The sequence below is a fragment of the Scatophagus argus genome, chromosome 1 (assembly GCF_020382885.2).
Source record: "Scatophagus argus isolate fScaArg1 chromosome 1, fScaArg1.pri, whole genome shotgun sequence".
NCBI classification, from domain to species: Eukaryota; Metazoa; Chordata; class Actinopteri; family Scatophagidae; genus Scatophagus; species Scatophagus argus.
The window spans coordinates 23579006-23596998 of NC_058493.1; the positions used below are offsets into that span (position 1 = coordinate 23579006).

The 17993-nt window shown below is 44.3% G+C and overlaps 1 protein-coding gene across 7 annotated transcripts in view; it reads left to right on the forward strand.

Annotated features, from left to right (window-relative positions):
- The first annotated feature begins 1290 nt into the window (after positions 1-1290).
- The window catches only part of LOC124061382 (transducin-like enhancer protein 3-B), a 30690-nt gene continuing 13987 nt past the window's right edge, over positions 1291-17993 (forward strand). Inside the window, exons 1-8 of one of the 7 annotated variants that reach the window (XM_046393143.1) lie at positions 1291-1805; positions 2337-2554; positions 3212-3312; positions 3586-3649; positions 5527-5571; positions 11615-11677; positions 12380-12484; positions 17816-17993. The exon at positions 17816-17993 is cut by the window's right edge and continues 24 nt beyond it. In XM_046393143.1, coding sequence (XP_046249099.1) covers positions 2531-2554; positions 3212-3312; positions 3586-3649; positions 5527-5571; positions 11615-11677; positions 12380-12484; positions 17816-17993 — 580 coding nt within the window. In that variant the 5' untranslated portion in view covers positions 1291-1805; positions 2337-2530. Of the gene's footprint in view, positions 1806-2336; positions 2555-3211; positions 3313-3585; positions 3650-5526; positions 5572-11614; positions 11678-12379; positions 12485-17812 lie in introns of all 7 variants that reach the window. The other 6 variants (XM_046393152.1, XM_046393160.1, XM_046393177.1 and 3 more) reach the window with 6 other exon arrangements.

Sequence of the window (17993 nt, forward strand, 5' to 3'; positions counted from 1 at the left end):
ACTCTCCGAGCCTCGTCGGCCTGTTTCAGGGAGTACAGAAGCTCTGTCCTTACAATTAAATGTGAAGGGATGAAATGGACTGTCAGCTAAAGAAATAAAACACAGTTTCAGCAGAAAAGGAGGACAGACACATATGAGTGAAACGAGCCAATGTTTGAGCAAGGTAAAAGCTTTGTTTTGCAGCAAATGTTTTCATGGAGGAGGGGTTGAAGTGGAGGGGAATCAAACTGATATTTAGCCCCTACTGGCTTTTTTTTCTCCCTGCTTTTGTTTTATGCAAGGCTCTTTTTACCACATGGTAGTGACAGATTGTTTGAGCTGAAAGGAAAAGCCATTCGAAGCTAATTAAGCAGCCATTCCAGGCACTATTCGCAGGCAGGAGGGAGAGTAGCACAGGCATTTGTCAGCGCCGGACCCAACGTGGGTTTAATTGACACCTCTGGAGCCTGACTGACAGCCTTTCCACCGTTCAACCAATCGCAAGCCGCGAAGGAAGACAGCCGCGACACGATTGGATAAAACGCAGCGACGGAGGGAAGCGAGGACCCACGTGGGGCCGGGCCTAGTGAGCAACACTTGATAGGCTGATATCCTCACGCGCAGACGTGTTGTAGCCTGCCTAGTGCTGCTGATAGGAAAGCGTGTAGATGCTTGAGGTCTCGTTAGAAATAGGGCGATCAATTCAAGTCACTCAAAGGACACTCTGCTGTAGATTAAGCGGTATTCACATCTTCTACGCACTTGAATGAATTTCTATGAGTTCCTATTTTTCTTGGCATAGTAACGCGACTTATTTCTTTTTCTTGGCACCTCCACCTCTGCTTGAATTGAGAGCAAGTGTGATCTTCCTGTAAAATACTTAAAACTATTGTTCACTGTCAGGCTAACTTCCCTTGCTATTGTTCGCACATTAAGCGCATACCACAATTACAACCTAATATTTTTCTTAAAATGATAAATTCTGTGTTTGGCTAGCGGGGTTATTTTCCTGTTTACACCGGCGTAGTGTGTTTGAATCGGCAGACTTTTTTTAATGATCATACTCATATGTTTACGCTCTTAATGTGAAACGTTAAAACACCGGCTGAAATGCATGCACATATAAATTATTGCCTTTGTTTTGAACGAGCTGTTGAACGCAGCGAATGTCACTTCGAATCCAAAATGGCGAACATGTGAGGTCACATTTCGCGGGTCCAATAGCAATGCGGCTCTACTGAACACCCCACGTGGGGATACTGCGCTGTGATTGGTCACCGTTGCTAAACTCCTTCGGAGAACCCAATTGGTCAGTGCACGGCCCTCTCTCGGCAGTCGGGTCCTCGTGTCAGTGCACAGTCTGTGTGTGGTACGGCGAGCAGCGGAGGAACTGGGTTTACCCGACAGCAAGCTAGTAGTATATTTCACAACGGCCGACATTTTCAAAAAATCAACCCGGTTATTCGCCAAAAAATAATCTTTGGACTTACTGGAAGAGTCGTGCACTGCTATTGGATCTAATATAGGCTTTATTTGAAGTTGTCTGCGGTCAGCAACTCGTCCCACTCGAGGGCTTTACAACGTCCGACCGGACGGAGAGACGCTCTCCGCCTCGGGATCACCAGGGTTTTAAGAGACTCTCAAGGGGCAAAGAAGAAGAAGAAGAAGAAGAAGAAGTATATGATAAAAAGAAACGGCGACGGACATTTTCCGCCCTTATCGCACTGTGGTGACGGTTACAAGTCAAGGATATTAAGCTTTGTGTCTGGATACTATTTTCTTTTTTACCTGTGCAAAGGAGAGGGGAGGAATCAGCCCAGACAAAGGTAAAAAGGGCGACATGAAGGGAGCCGCTAACAAGACGGGTGGTGGTGGTGGTGGTGGTGTGGCTTTATGGCAGCCGACTTTGAAAGCAGCAGCTCCTTGTTTTCTGATCATCCCGGACCACCAAAACAAGCTGTTGTGTGTGTGTTCTTCCCCCTTTGTGGAAGAAAACTCGTTAGCTTTATGCGAAAAAACAAAGCATCGTGTCGTTGTGGGTGTGATCAAAAGTATCAACTTTGGGATTTATTTGATACGTCGGATCAAACGCAGTTTGCTGGCACTTTTTTGGTTTTTTTTCCCCCATCTGTAATGCAAATCGAGACGACACATTTAGGTTTTTGACAGAATGTGGGAATATTTGAAAAGGAAAAAAAAATACCACAAAGATGCATTTTTTTAATTCTCATTTTGTCGGATAGTCCGGTTAACTTCGCAAAGCTTTAATTCCTCTCGATTTACAACCAAGGTGCTGTAGCCGCTTGCTGCGAAACCGATTCAGCTCCTCAGTTGTGCTCCGTTTTCTGTTTGTTTAGGTACAAAAGAGAGGCCGACGAGGTGATAGATCCAGTGGTCGGAGTCTGAGTGTGCGCCTCGCAGTCGATAACAGGGCTTTGTCAGCCGCCATCCTGCGCATACAGGGGAGGGGGTGGCGGTGATTTACCGCACCTTCACTGGGATTACGGAAAGAGAGAAAACACGCCGAATTCCCTTGTGTAAAGGACGCGACATGTATCCACAAGGCCGGCATCCGGTAAGTAGCTGCCTTTGTCACCATTTGTAAATTCATGCAAATGCACCCGCCCTTCAAAGTAGCCTAATTAGCTCGTCAGAGTGGAGCTGCTGATCCACACCTTACTATTTATGGTCTGCATCGGTGCTGCCGAGGCGCTTCACTCTGCCAGGAGAGGAACTGGAGGATCGTGTTTATTGGCCGCAAGATAAGAGCTTTTGGTTGAACTCAGGAAAGTAGATCATCATCCCCTCCGTCTGACTGACACTGACTTCATTTCTCAGTGCAGTTTATTATAGTTGCATTTTTTTTTTTTTGCAGTACCGTGAGGTTAATTGTGCTTTTTGAGCAGCATGCATTAAAACCCCAGGACTTAGTGTGTGATTCCCTCCCCCTCCCAACACACACACACACACACACACACACACACTCCTGCCTATCATGTAACATACACTGAGGATGGATGGAGTGACCCGCCTATGTTATTGCACATGTTGTTGAGTGGAAGCGGCTCTCTCCTCCGTCAGTCAGAGCTCGGGGGAAATGTGAGGACAAGCCATCAGAAAACAGACAGTTTACCAAGAAAGAGGCGAAGAGCGAGAGAGAGAGATGAGGCTATTATCTGGACTGTGATGGCTTTATTTACACCTGCATTATCTCCGACCCTGCACTTTTCAGGCACCTCACCAGCCAGGGCAGCCCGGCTTCAAGTTCACTGTGGCAGAGTCCTGCGACAGGATCAAAGACGAGTTTCAGTTCCTGCAGGCCCAGTACCACAGGTAATGACTACAAGGCAGTGCTTTTCGCCCACAGTAAACAACATTGGCTTCCTGGAAAGAATAGGAAGAGGAAGCAGCTTCTGTTCTGTTCCATTTTTGTAGCTTCATGCACCGAGTCCATGATGATGCTGCACTCATAAATACATGTGTTCTGATTTTTTCTTTTTACATGATGGGATATACCTAATTCAAGGGTTTGCTTAAATTTATGTATGTAACATACCATAAGCTCACCATAAAACATAATTTTCCTTGTCTCTTCTCTTTCTAAAGCCTTAAAGTGGAGTACGATAAACTGGCCAATGAAAAGACAGAGATGCAGCGTCACTACGTCATGGTAAGAGCAGTGCTCAGAACACTGAAGCTCTGAATCTGATTTAACGCCACATCCTCCATCCATTTAGCCTCAGGTGAACAGTCACAGGTGGTGCCTTGTTGCCCTCGTTTGCTATTTTTGACTCCCGCCTGAAGAAGGTGCAGGGTGGGGATATGTGGAGGCTTGGTGGAAACTCTAGCAGGGGTCAAATGTCCAGCTATTGATTGTGGGTTGTGACGACCCCCCTCTATTGCCCTGTGGTCCTCTTTATGACTCCGCCGCCCCTCCCTAACACACTCAACAAGACCCACTGGGGGTTAATGACTGGCCTGCTGGCTTTGTGCATGAATCAGAGGGTTTCCTGCATTTTATTTTATGTCTCAACCCACCCAGTGTGAACCACGGGGCCATTCAGGCACTGTGGACACACCCAGGGGTTTCACAGTTTGTGTTTTTGTGTGTTTTTCTCCAACCATTAAGTTTATAGACTACTTGTTGCAGCCAGACGTTGTCATTGAACTCAGTATCACAACGTTAATGACAATATTTTCCCCCCATAGATATCACATTTTCATAACATAATCAAATAGATGTTGAGTGCAGTGAACTCCATGTGTTTCTCTGTGACAGTAAGCTGCATATCTTTGAGTTTTGTGCTGTTGGTGGATACAAACAATCATCTTGGGTTCTTTTTTCCCCCAAATTTTGACCTATTATAGATCAAGTAATCATTTAAATGAGAAAATAATTGGAGGGCGAATCAATAATTAAAGTTATAATCGCAGCCAATTTTTATTAAAAGTGTAGAAATAATATTTTAAAGCACTGTACTGCCCTACGACATATTTAAAATTGTAGCATGTGTGCACTTTGTGTTTCAGCACTTTTACCTTCTTTCCTACTTGAGAGCTAATATCAGCGTTTGATTTCTGTCAAAGAGCTGTGAAAGGGTTTTATGTAAAACTGCTCCAGCACTGCAATTAAAACACATTACGTTCACTTCAGAGCCCCCCGATAATCGAGAGCACACAGGAAAAAAAATCTGTGCCTCTGCAAAGACAACCCAACAGAAAAATTCTTTCTAATACAGGAAAAGCTGCATTGTGTGCATGGAAACAAAACAATCTTTTTATCTGACAAGTGTTGCAACGCAGATCTCTCTCTTCGTTTGTGTATGTGCCTGCTTATCTGGTTTGTACATGAATGGAATGACTTTAACCAAACGCACCAGTACGTTTGTTAAATATTATTTTCCCAGTGAGGAACCAGAAGGTAACAAATGGAAGCTGTTGGCTGTGCGTTTCATAAACAAGGCAGGCAAACTACTAGACTTTAGTTTGTATCCGTCGGTGGTCTCACAAGCTTTTGGCAGTCAACAATAGATAATGTTGTTTTCAACAATGGTACGTCTTTCTCTTGGCTTTTTGAAGTCGCAGACTGTGTTTTTAACTCAAAGGGTGGCAGCGCCCAGTAGAAGAAATGAGAACAGTAGCCAATCATCTGTCAACTGTGGCTGCACAAACAATATAAAGTTGTCAAAATCTTCAGCTAACATCAGTGCTTTTCACCCCTGCAACAAGTATTCAAGCTGTCTCCTATTGTATGGATGCATTAGATAAAAAAAAAAACAAAACAAAAAAAAGAGGTCGCATCATTCAACCGCCATTTTTACAGCCGTGTTACACAAATAAATCCTCTGTTCCAGGTCAAAAATAACTTTGAAGTCTTATCTTGTTGTACACAGTTTAGAAAACATGCAGTATGTTGTGAAGGATGTACGTCTCCTCTTCTTTGACTCGATGTGCAAATGAAAATGCATCACTGAAAGGTCTTAGAAACAATTGTATCAGGGTAACTTGGTTGTTTAATAATGTTTTCTCCTCTCCTTTGTTTTACAGTACTATGAGATGTCCTATGGGCTCAACATTGAGATGCACAAACAGGTATGTAGCCATATCAGGGATGATCTGTGTACAGCCAAAACACTGCTGTCCCCCCCACCCCCCACCCCAAGTGATTGAGGAATATAAACACATCTACACACACACACACACACACACATACCTGACCTTAGCTTCTACCCTCATCCTTAAATGGTTTTAGAAGACACACACACATACTGGCTTCCTGTAGTGAAAATGCTGACAGGCTAAACAACACAAAGGGCACACTGCCTGATGGGGATGGTTTGATAAGATTAAAGCGAAGTATTTGGCAGACAGTCGGATAGGATGTGTTTGTGTGTGTGGTTTGTCCTTGTGTGTGTGTGTGTGTGTGTGTGTGTGTGTGTGTGTGTGTCTGTCTGTGTGTGTGTGTGACATATGCCGGCACTATTCTGTGTCTGCATTCCCAGTGCCAGCCGGGCTAAAAGCTCATTAGTTCAGCTGCCACCCAGTACTGGGCATCATGCTGCAGTGGAAAGACTTCTATGGATGAATAGGGCAAAAATATCTGCTGTTACACCACCCAAGGAGCCATTTCAGTAGGCTGGAGGCATGAAGGAGTGAAGGAGATTTTGGGATTGGGCGTAGATATGTTAAAATCATCTTAACCATGTCTAATGGCGATGTTTCAGACTTCTTTGTTGGTTTGTGCCCAGGTGGTCTTTGACCAGTCGGGGTCATCCTGCCAGGTTGTTTTAACTTTTATGGAAACCATCCCTCAACCCAAATGTTTAATTAGCTTAAAGGTCCTGGTGTCAGCTGTGGTCTGATATTTCTGAGGATTAAAATAAGGACTTTCTTCAGATACTTTGTCTCTGTTGGTTCCTAACATTTTCCAACACCATTTTGGAAATGAGCCTTCTCACTTTTACACTCTCACACTTTGTGGTGCTGAAGTAATTGTTGAGGAGAAATTAGCAGTTAAGGTAATCAAGATATTTTTGGTTAGTCAGACAATAAAAATAAAGTCAAACACTCACTGGGTACACTGCAACAGTGCAAAACCACTTCGTGTAGCTAAATATTTGACCCTAGGCCTTTCAGTCAGCTGTGTGAAGCCCACGTCTTCTTCTGTGTTAAGAGACATCAGCATAATCTTTTATTCATTTCACTTAAAAAACGGGGGGGGGGGACGACGACACTAACATGATCTCTCTTTTATCTTTTCACACTCCGGTTTCCATTTTCTCTGATTGTGCCTTGCCTTCTGCCTCACTCAGTCACCTTTGCCCCCTCAATTCTCCTTTTCCACCTCCTCCTCGTGTCCTTATGTCTTTTCATTGCTGTTCCCCCCCGCCCTCCGCCACCCAACGATGTGATGTGAATGATGGCCCTTGTGTCATTAGCTGTGTGATATGATGTATGAGAGTGGGAGTCTGTCAGAGGGGGAGAAAGATAGACGGAGTGAGGTGGGGTGGAGGCTTCGTGGCCCTCCGATCCAGAAGGTTAATGGCATCAGTGGGAGGGTAGCCCAGTTGGAACAGCAGCACACTGCACAATTCATCAGCGGTAGATGTTTTTTTTTTTGGAGGCAAGTTGTGTGTAGTGTGTGTGTGTGTGTGCTAACTATGTGTTTTCTGTTTATCAAGGAGCTTGCTTCGACCCCCCCGTTCTTGAGCGTTTTCTGTCAGGCACTTATCACCAACAAGGAGATTGAAGCCATGTGGGGTGGGGGTGGAGCTTGTTGTTGTGGGTGGATGCTGGTAGCCATGGACAAAACCGGTGGTGGGGGGTGGGAAAGGAGTGAAAGGCTTGGGGGTAAATGGGTTAATCGACTGGTCCTCTCCTGTGCCTCTCCTTTGTTTATCAATAAGCCCGTTGGAGTCAACGGAGCTCTCTGAATAATGCATGATTCCTGCCACCTCCCTTCCTCTCGCTCCCGTCTCCCATCCCTGGTGAACGAGTGTTTGCGATGACATCAGCAAGAGGTAAACAGACAGCCCTTAGCTGTCCCTGTTATTGGGAGGGAGGGAGGGAGGGAGGGGAGCTGGATTATTGGATGCAGGCAGAGTACTTCATTTGCGTTGAAGATTTATTGCTGTGTGAAAAGACAGAAGATAAACTCACTTTGTGTTGTTATCGCACCAAAGTGAAAAGTGGTGTAACGGGCACATACACAGCACGCACATGCGTTTAAATACTCGCATCCCTTGCGCCAGTTTTGCACACACACACGTGCACGCAAAAAAACACACACACGGAGTAATTCAAGTTTCAACAAACACACAACTTGAAGCTGAAAGGTTGCTAGCCAAGGGATGTGTGTGGCTGCCGGGGGGTAATTTGTTTTGACAGTGTCTCTTATGATGGCAAAGAGAGCAGGGTGGAGGTAATCACCCTCGCTTGCTGTCAATAAGTGATTTTAATTAGCGCAGCTCATTAGGCTGCCTCAGCAACATGCCCTGCTGACTTTGTGGTGTGTGTGTGTGTGTGGTGGGGGTTGCTCTGTTTTTCACTACCTCCGTTCTCTGTTGTGGTCCCTGTGTATCTATTGTACGCTTGCCTACATTTTGATTCCTGTTCCTCCTTTGCTAAATTGAAAGCAAAAGGACCACGTAAAGACAACTGAACCCCAGTGATTAGTGAGTTCTCTACTATGCCGTTATATTTGGCTGCTTGCGTTGGTTGCACCTGTGGTAGTCCTTATGGATAGCTGTTACATGTATCCGTTTCCTCACTTGTTCAGTGGATGGGGGAAGCAGAGAAAGCGCTTTATCAAGGATAGTGGTGTCCGTTTCCTGCATGGAGGAATAAGGTGAAAAGAGGAGCAGAGGGAGGGAGAAAGGGAACTTGTGCAAATGAATAATTTATACAGGATTCCTGGAATTGTTTGCCAAGGTGATGATGGCCGACCTGTCTCTAAGCCAAAACAAACTGACTACGAGAACACACACTCTCTCTCTCTCAAGGGAGGTTGACGAGGTTACTGGAGGCTGTGAGACATGCTTTATTTTGATAGCCAGACTAGAATGGCTGGTAGAACAGTGTTACACAATTAGTGTGTGTGTGTTTGTGATCAGCCAGCTGATTATGATTTCATGTGTCAGTTTTAATTTGGTTAAATAGAAGAACTTGTTGTGTATTTGTTCATATAAAATGCATAATCCAACTTGAAATATATATATATATATAATATATATATATATAAAAAAAATATTGTGTACATGGTGAACGATCGGATGTAATCTGTTGGAAAACAGCCCATTTCCATGCGCTCCCCTGCAGAAAAGGATGTCACTCCGGTTTTGTGTGTATGAGCTCAAAATAGAAAGACATACACATGCAAAATATTCTTCATGCATTTGTAATGAACAAGATACCTCTAAGTGCCTCCTTCTTCCTCTGCTCTGGCTGAGAAGATAATTCCCAAACAGCCATCTCTGCCCCCCCCTCCCCCCATCATATGCCACTTGTTTTCCTCGCCAATTGAATCCTCGTCAGAGACTCTGCTCTCCACTTGGGGGCTAATGCCTGGAGCGACAAACAGCCAAATGGCTTTCAACGCACCATTGACAGAGGGATGCAGTGGAGAGAGAGCCTCTCCAAGCTCTGGTGCTACTAGACAACCCTGAGTACCTGTAATTGTGGAGCTGCAGTGAAAAGCTTCTGCCGACTCAAAGGCTTCTGTTTTCAGTGGCTTTAAGTGACAATAAACTCTATCCAGTGCCTGTCTCTGCCACTAAAGCGCTGTGGAAAACAGTGCCCCCAAAGTAAAGTGGGAGTCATTTAAGAGTGCTGTGAGTCAGTGGATGTGATGTGTTATCAGTATTTTTCCCCTTCAAAAAGGCAGCGAAAAAGTCCTGTAAATAAGCTGTGTGCCCATTCGCTCTCACCAAGGTGTGGACTTAAGTCGGCATGGAGTGACTTTATTTGCAAAGGAAGGACATGATGTGGCTGATAAAGGCAGTGATTCAGCAAACTGGTTTAACAGTATGTTTCCCAGGTTGATGCGTAAGTCACATTTGCCCTCATCCTCTTAATTTGTGGACCAGATATGAGGGCAAAATGCACAGCGGTCAGTGAGGCAGTAATTAGGCCACAGAAAGAAGAACAAAAGTGAATACAAGGGAAGTCTGTTCCATTGTTTTATTTCCTGGCTCTAAAGTCATATTTTAACTCTGGGGTAAATTTCAGAGAAAGCCAAGTGTTTTGGAACATTTAACCTTAAAAAAACCCCAGAACACAACTCAGCATGATCTCAGCTCTCAAAGCACCTGGTGCTTCAGATTGCGCTCAGAATGAGCTGCTGAGAAAAACCCATGTGTTTTTAGCACAGCACGCTATCAAACTCAACACAAAAGTGTGCCTGAATTCCATGAATGTTTTTGGCCTCCAATAGTGGCTCTGGAGTGGTGATTTGCTCTGAACAACAAATGGATGCTTTTCTTTGTGAATCGGTTTGCGGTGATGGTTTGTAATGTTGTTGCTCTAATAGCTGAGTGTATCAGCATACTGCTGTGTGTTCTACAAGCCCCATGTTGCTCCCTTTGCAGCCATTTCCAGAGAAGTGGTGTGATACTGAAACACTCTAATCCTACTGTGTGTCATTGTATCCAGCCCCCACTAATGATGATGGTTTATGAGTCTCCACAGAGCTCTCTCTCTTTCTCTCTCTCTCTCTCTATGTCAGCCCCCCTCCCCCAGTGCAGCCCCCTTCCCACCTCCCCACTCCCAGTTATCCCTCATTAATTTCCCGTGCCGATCAGATCGACAGGCCGAAAATTCAATTTAATGACCTGCCTCTTTGCTGCGCCTAATATGATTTTACGGGCTGTTCTGGTCAGGGCCCCAGCCCAATTTACATAACGATCAGCCGTGCCAGATAGCGTTGCCCCAGCAACAGAAGAGGGGGAAGACAAGAGAGGAAGAAGAGGAGGAAGGAGGGAGGGAGGGTACAGAGGAGAGCAGTGGAGATTAGCAGGGAGGGGTGGGAAGAAGCATTTGGAGGAGGGTGGGGGCGTGGGGGGGTGCTGGATGCAGAAAGAAAGCAGAGTGCACCTAAGGTCAGATTGGGGGTTGTGAGATAATTCCTGACAGGCCAGCAAAGGTCTGTCCCCCCCACCTCTTCTGTTCCTGCCCCCCCTCCACTTCAAAATTAAAAGACTGACTCAGAGAGTTGTGTAAAAGGTCTTCCTTCTCCTCCCCCTCCTTCCACAGTCAAACAAGGTTAAGGGAGAAATAAGTGGAATGCAGCAGCGTATAAAATGGCGGGAAGGACCTCCCTCACCCCACACACACCTGCTGGGCCTCCACCCATAATCTCTTAGAATCAATTAGTTCACCTCCCCCGGTTCAGTCAAACTACATTACCTTAGTGTCAAATCAGAGCGTTTCACTTGGCCATTCATCATCCCCACATCCCTTCTCCTTTATACTGCCTTCTACATTTGTGTTCCCCTCCTCTTCCTCCTCTTCCTCCTCTTCCTCTTCTTCTCTCTGTGGAAAGTACAGATTTAAAAAAAGGAAATGGGTTCGGGGAATATGTCTTGGGACCTTCGAGTGCGGTAGGCAGGCAGCGCAGCATATCCATTTGTCCAAACGCAGAGCTGTAAAGTGCTCCGTGTTCGTCGAGCCCTGCAGTATCGTCTTACTGTCCCAGCTTATATTGTGTGGTCGATACCAGAGATGCCTCTGATAGATAGGGCCAGAGAGTTAACCTGTCTACTTCGGCATGCCCCACCCTCCTCTCTGTGGGCCGTAATTATGAAGTATGGACCTCATTATGGTCTCTCCAGCCAGATGGTATTAGCATATTTCAGCCTCCTAATGAAATAAGGCTCGAGCCTAATGGAGGCAGGAGAGAGGGGGAAGTAAATTTGTTCAAGGCGGTCCCAGTTTAGTTAAGAAATACACGGTCCATCCAGATGGACGCTGCAAACATTTGTGTGTGTGTGTGTGTGTGTGTGTGTGTGTGCGTGCTCCAATGCCCACCCCTCCCCTTTGTTTTATAGGTAGTTTAACTGCTTAATTATAGCGTAGTCCATGGAGTGCAGTAGACTGAAAGACTATCATTTTAATATTTTCTCTCTCTCTTCTCCTGCAGACTGAGATAGCCAAACGTCTCAATGCAATCCTGGCTCAGATCATGCCATTCTTGTCACAAGAGGTGAGTGAGTCCAAAGTTTGCAGCAGTTTCCGAGACAAAATGATTTGATGATTTTGATGATTTGATTAATTTGATGTTTCGTAACCGTAGCCAGACAAAAGTAGCCAAACCTAATACAAAAAAAAAAAAAAAAGTTTTTCTGGAGGACTGAGTAGAGGAAAACAAACAAACACAGAAGGAAGCCTGCAAATACCTTAACTTAAACTGGCAACTGACAACAGATTTCAGTTCACAGAGTCTTATTCACTCTGCCATTTCTCACAGTGTGGCGTGGCACAGTTTACTGTTGCCCTAAGAAATCAGTGCAGCTCCTCAGAACACCTACATGGATGGAAATTATGCCTCGGGCACTTTATTGGTTAATATATTCTTGACTTCATCTCAAACAGTGATGGGTTGTTCAGTGGTTAATCATTTACATGTGAAGTTTTATATTTTACAGACTTTGAGATATGTTATGTACAGATATGCTGATTATGCAGATGCAGTATCTTTTTATGGGGCTGTTGTAATATTACCTTTGAGTATGACGTAAATGATTTCTTAGCATTATGAGGTGTATTTTCTCCCTCACCTACATGCCTGTTTGTAGACTTGTGCAGGTAAACCATCAGCACAAGCCAGGATTTGTGTGTGTTTTTTAGTCATTTGTAACAAATTCTTTTCCAGCACGAATCTAATCTTTGTGTTTGTGTCCTGCAGCATCAACAGCAGGTGGCTCAGGCTGTTGAGAGAGCCAAGCAGGTGACAATGACCGAGCTGAATGCTATCATCGGGGTACGTGGACTTCCCAATCTGCCTCTCACTGTGTGTATACCCCCTTTTCTTACTTCATTTGACCCGAGGGCAGGGGCAAAACTGCACTCACAGAGGAGGACTGGCTATTTAAACGTGCTACTTTATGGGTTTATTTCACCTTTGTACCTTCACTTCACCTTCACCTTTAGCTGAAGTGCTGCATGTTAAGGGTAACCTTGGGAAGGGCAATAGTTTCAGGAGGAATGAGAGTAGCTCGGTGTAACAGTCTGCTCCCATTGTATCCCTCCTGTCTGTAGCGTTTTAAAGTTCAGCTTGAATACAAACTGGCATTGCCATGTCCTCTTCACTTGGACAGACTTGCCCCTGTCTCCAGTGGTTTGTTTTTATTTGCGTTCACAATGTTTGCAATGTGATGTCAACATGGTGTTCACTGCTGCAGTTCCTCTGATCATTGGTTAACCGTGACCTGTTAGCACACAGGGTGTACTGCTATGACTTTTTTTTCCCTTGCGGGCAGTCACAGATATATAGTAACACAGTGCAGGCCAAGATCAGACTCTCAGATTTCACTTTGGATGCACTTTAATTAGATAGAAGGAGCCAGCCAACAAGCTCAACCCTACCTCTGATCCAAGAGCAGGAGGAATTAAAGCGGTCAGGTCAGGACAAGCGTTGTGATTGCAGCAGAGATTACATGGACGCAGCAGACACAGAGCATTTGTAAAGAGCAGTGGATGAAAGATTGAGGCAAACAATGTTGGCAGAAAACGAAGAACAGGAAAAACTGTTGTTGTTCTGACTGACGAGCATTCACACACTGCTAGCTTAGTAGTCACGCGACAGAAATGACTTAAGTTAACGACTTTAGTTGTTGCGAGGGCTGTGAATAACAATTTTAATTGATTAATGTTCCACTTATTTTCTTGACTGATCTATGAATTATTATTACAAAATGACATGTACGCTGTATTACGTCCAGCGTTTCTGCATTTTTTAAGTGGGATTTTAGGATTTAGTACAACTTTTAGCTTTAATGGAGCAAACAATTGCTTTTAATTGCAGCCACTACCATAAACACACACACAATCCACTCTAGCTACATATACTTTTTTTTAGTGATTTGGTCTATCATCTGGTTTTATTTTACTACTATAAGGCAAGCTGGTTTTTTTATAGCCAGCTTGGACCCAAATGGATAACTGACCCTTCTGATTAGCCCTCTGCAGCAGGGGTTAGTCAGCGGTTAGCAAGTCCCAGCGGTAGGGGGTCAAGTCTAATGAGAGGCACACATCGAAATTCTATTAAGGTAAATGAGCCAGGAGCACAACCTTCAGTTTTCAAGGTAATTACTTCCTGCCCCCCCCCACCACACACACACATACACACACGTCTCCCACCCCACCTCCTCAGTCCAGCTCAGTGAGACTGTCCACAACAGGAATGACCCTGCCTTCATTAAGGGAGGGCAGGGTCAGACAGGACACACACAGCAAAAACAACCTTTAATTACTGTGGCAAAGACATGGCAGGTGATCAATCTCCATGTCTCCACAGTGTGAGTGAGGTGGAGCTGCTGTGGTGTCTTGTCAGTATAGTGATATTCACAGGGTATCGGTCTCTGGCAGCTTCCTGCAGCAGATAGATCAGAGATTTGAGTCTAGACACACAAACACACACACATTTTTGCACATGATGGTGCTGTGTGTCAGTATGTGATTCAGTTTACTAAAGTCCCCTCAAACACCCGACTGCCATCTCCTCCCAGCTGGAGGCGACTGAGGCTTGATACAACATGTTTTTTCAGCTTTGAGGCCAGAACTTGATGTGTGGTCACTTGGTGTGCAATTAGTGGACTCCTACGACACACTAAGTCTGAAATGATTAGTTGTTTCTTTGATTAGCCCATCAACATAAAATTAATTGTCAACATCAATTTTGGTCATCAACATTAGCTTGTAAATTATTTATGAAGCAAAAATGGTTTAAAACTCCAACAGATCCAGTTGCTCAGAGGAAAGAATTTAATTCAAATGTCTTTGAGTGTTAGGTTGTAGTTGAATAAATCATGCAAAAAAATACAAAAATACACTGGAAACCTGCGTCAGAAGGGTGAGATAATAATCACTCTATCCAAACAAGCAGTTCCATATTATTAAACCTTACAAAAACAGAAGTCATCTAGCACCCAAGCGGCCTTGTGTTGAGGGAAGCTTAGATGCAAATTAATCCTATGCCATATTTTGCGTAAGTTTTGGCCAGAGGTGACATAATGATTGAGTTTGATTTGTCAGAGGTGCTGTCCCATTTCCATGCCCCTACCCTCATTTCCATGATTTCCTCACAGGGCAAGATTGTACTGAGATAATGATTAACAGGTCAGTTACAGGTGGTGTGCTGCCTATCACCAATCCTTATGTAAATGCTAATCTGTGGAACACACACCGAGCACTTTAACACTGGATGGTTCTGTTTTGGACGTCACTCATCTGCAAACAGTGACCTGCACAGTGCCAGTGAATTTTGCATTAGAGACCTTCATATTTCCATCTGGTTTCAGGATTTTTAAAAAGTAAGAGCATCCAAAGTGACATGCAGCGTGACCTACCAACATCTACACAAATGCTACAAGCAGTTATGGTCTGAGGTTTTGTCATTTCAGGGTAAATAAGATATTAGCCTGAGAGTTAATGAATCAAGCTCAGTTTTAATGTTATCCTCAAATGGTAGAGTAGAAATGATTAGTTGGTCTGTGACAATATTGATAATCACTGAAAAACCTTTTTTTGATATGAAATTGAATATTTTGGAGTTTTGGACAAAACAAGTGAGATGTCACCTTGGATGTGATTTACAGAAAAAAAAAAGAGAATAAAAACGCATTCCAGTTTCCTAAGGGATTAACTGATCAATTAAGAAAATGTACATATCAGTTTTTATTGAAGAGAGAATGAGATTTCATTGTCCTCTGCATCATTTCTAGCTGAATCTCTCCTCTTCCTTCCTCCTCTGACCCAGCAGCAGCAGCAGCTGCCTCATAGTGTCTACCCAGCCTTCATGGTCAGTGTCCGGGAAAGTTACCAAACACAGAGAGAAACGGTGTGTTTTTGAACGGCTTGCTGGCAGTCTAACATGTCTTTGTGAGGGCAAAGCATGATTCGAGTGTGTCTGGATATTTCTGTTCTTTGTCTGCCTCACTCAGGTGTCACAGATTTGACATCACAATTTCTCTCACCTCAGAAACGTTTCTCGTGTCCCAGTCCTTTCGCAGTGCTGAAATCAATCAGGTCTGATATCGGCGTAGCATTTTTAGTGTAGTCTAAGCTTTGTCACGGCAACAGTAGAAAATAGGAGCCACAGAAGCTGTTGTAAAGCACAAGATAAGTAGGTAATGTGGCGATCACTGCCAGCCTTATTAAGCCAGTCTGCCAGCTGGTTTGTGCTGGTGCTGTTGATGCTTGTTCCACCTGACAGTACTGTTCTGCAGGGAGCCAGCTTCGCCTAGTTAACTTTAATTGCCTGTTTCCTGTGGAAGTTGCCTGAGCTGCGGCGGCATTTACACATAATGAAAAAAGATAAGTGTGAAAGGAAGCCAGCTCTTTATCCATGAATATTGAATTGGAAGCAATTTATTTTCTGAATTTTTTCCCTCTTTTTCTCTCTCTCTCTCTCCCCCCTCATCTCTTCTCGCTTCTCTCCTCAGCCGTAGCTCGTTAATGAGGCTTCTTGATAATGATCCCTGCACGCTTTTCCTCATTAGGCACGCTCAATGGGGACGTCCCTGCCTCAGTCCCTCTCTCTTTCATTCTCTTGTTATTTTCTGATTCTTCCTCTCCCTCCCTTGCTTGTTCGGGCCGCCCCTTTCTCTCTTTTCGCTGGCTTTTTCCTTCACAACAAATAGGCTGCTCGGCACACCAGTACGGTATCGATTAACAATGCCGTTCCTCAGTCGCTTATGTCTTTTGTACGATTTCGGGTCCAGCTCGACTTAATGAGCTGGCTGAATAATGGCCAGCTGCTAAATAAACTTTTAAATGCGGTAAGCCACCAGATATACCCTCGTCTAGTTCGTGTAATGAATGTATGGATGAGGTTATTGAAGTTCTGTCTAGCAAGCAGAATTGCGATCATATGTATTTTTTTTTTTGGAGAGGCAGTTGATGGATGTGCTAAGTGTTATTTAACCTTGTTTTAAAGCACTTGCTTCCCTCTTGCCTGAGTGGCTATTTAACTCCTGTCTATCTACTCACTCCTCTCTGGCTGCCTCTCTTGCACAGACATCCATGGCCTCTTGGGAGGTGTGTGTGTGTGTGTGTTCGTGTGTGTGTTCACTATGTCTACTTAACAGCATTTTGATGGAGGAGTGAGCTTGCTCGCTTGGTTTTCCAGAGTGTTGAAAGGTTTTGAGGTTTTCAAGTGTAGACCTATCGATCTGAACCCGTCGCAGCTATGATTGAAGCACGGCTGGTTTGGGCATGAGCATGAGTTTGGACCATTTCTGACCAAAGGAGACATGTTGTCCAGTCGAACAAAGTTGTTACATAAAGGTCCTGTACTATAAGAAATGGAAAAACAATTTGTAAAGCAATGGCAAGTGTAGCAGAGCCATGAAAAGCAACACAGTAGCACATTTATGTGGATACTATTGCACAGAACTGAGTCAGTAAGCTCTGTGCAGCAATTTTATGTTCAACATCAAATATTTTCTGGTTACAACTTCTCAAATGTGATGATTTACTTGTTTTATATTGTTTATAAATTGAATATATTTGCATTTTGGACTGTTGGTGGAACGAAGTGAGAAATCTGAAAACACCAGTTTGGCCTCTGGAGAGCAGCGATGGCTGTTTTCCAGACAAAACAATTAACTGATCAATCAAAAAAGTTCTTGAAATTAGTCACAGCCCTACTTGAACGTGCTGTCTTAGCACTCTGATTAAAAAAGATAACAATATTAGTGTCTAACTAATGTTATAAATAATCTAGAATGTTGTGAAAATGTGTGAATTGCTGACTCGTAACACAATACGTGTTCTGTTTGTAGATAATAACACATACCCAAATGCTTAAGATAATTAAGCGAGACAGGTGTTTTGAGTAAATGATTGCGTTCTGCCGTCTTAACACTTTGAACCAGATGACATTCATACTGTACATCTACAGCAATGAGGAGAATCTGTTTTCCAACAATGAGCTGGATCAGCGTGCTGGCAGTCACTCTCAGGCTGCTATTATTATGCATAAACGGTTTGGCCTTAAACTAAATGTTGTCAAAGCCAGCTCTATTGCATGAGTAGAGTGCGGTCATTCATGGATTCACTTCCCAGCCGACCCACTTGTCCTCTGTCTTGTGTGCCGTCTTTCTGTGTTTGTTTGCAGCAGCAGCAACTTCAGGCTCAACACCTCTCTCACGCGGCCCACGGCCCCCCAGTCCAGCTGCCCCCTCACCCTTCAGGCCTGCAGCCACCCGGCATCCCCCCTGTGACGGGCGCTGGCTCCGGCCTACTGGCTCTGGGTGCTCTTGGCAGCCAGGCCCACCTGCCTGTAAAGGATGAGAAGA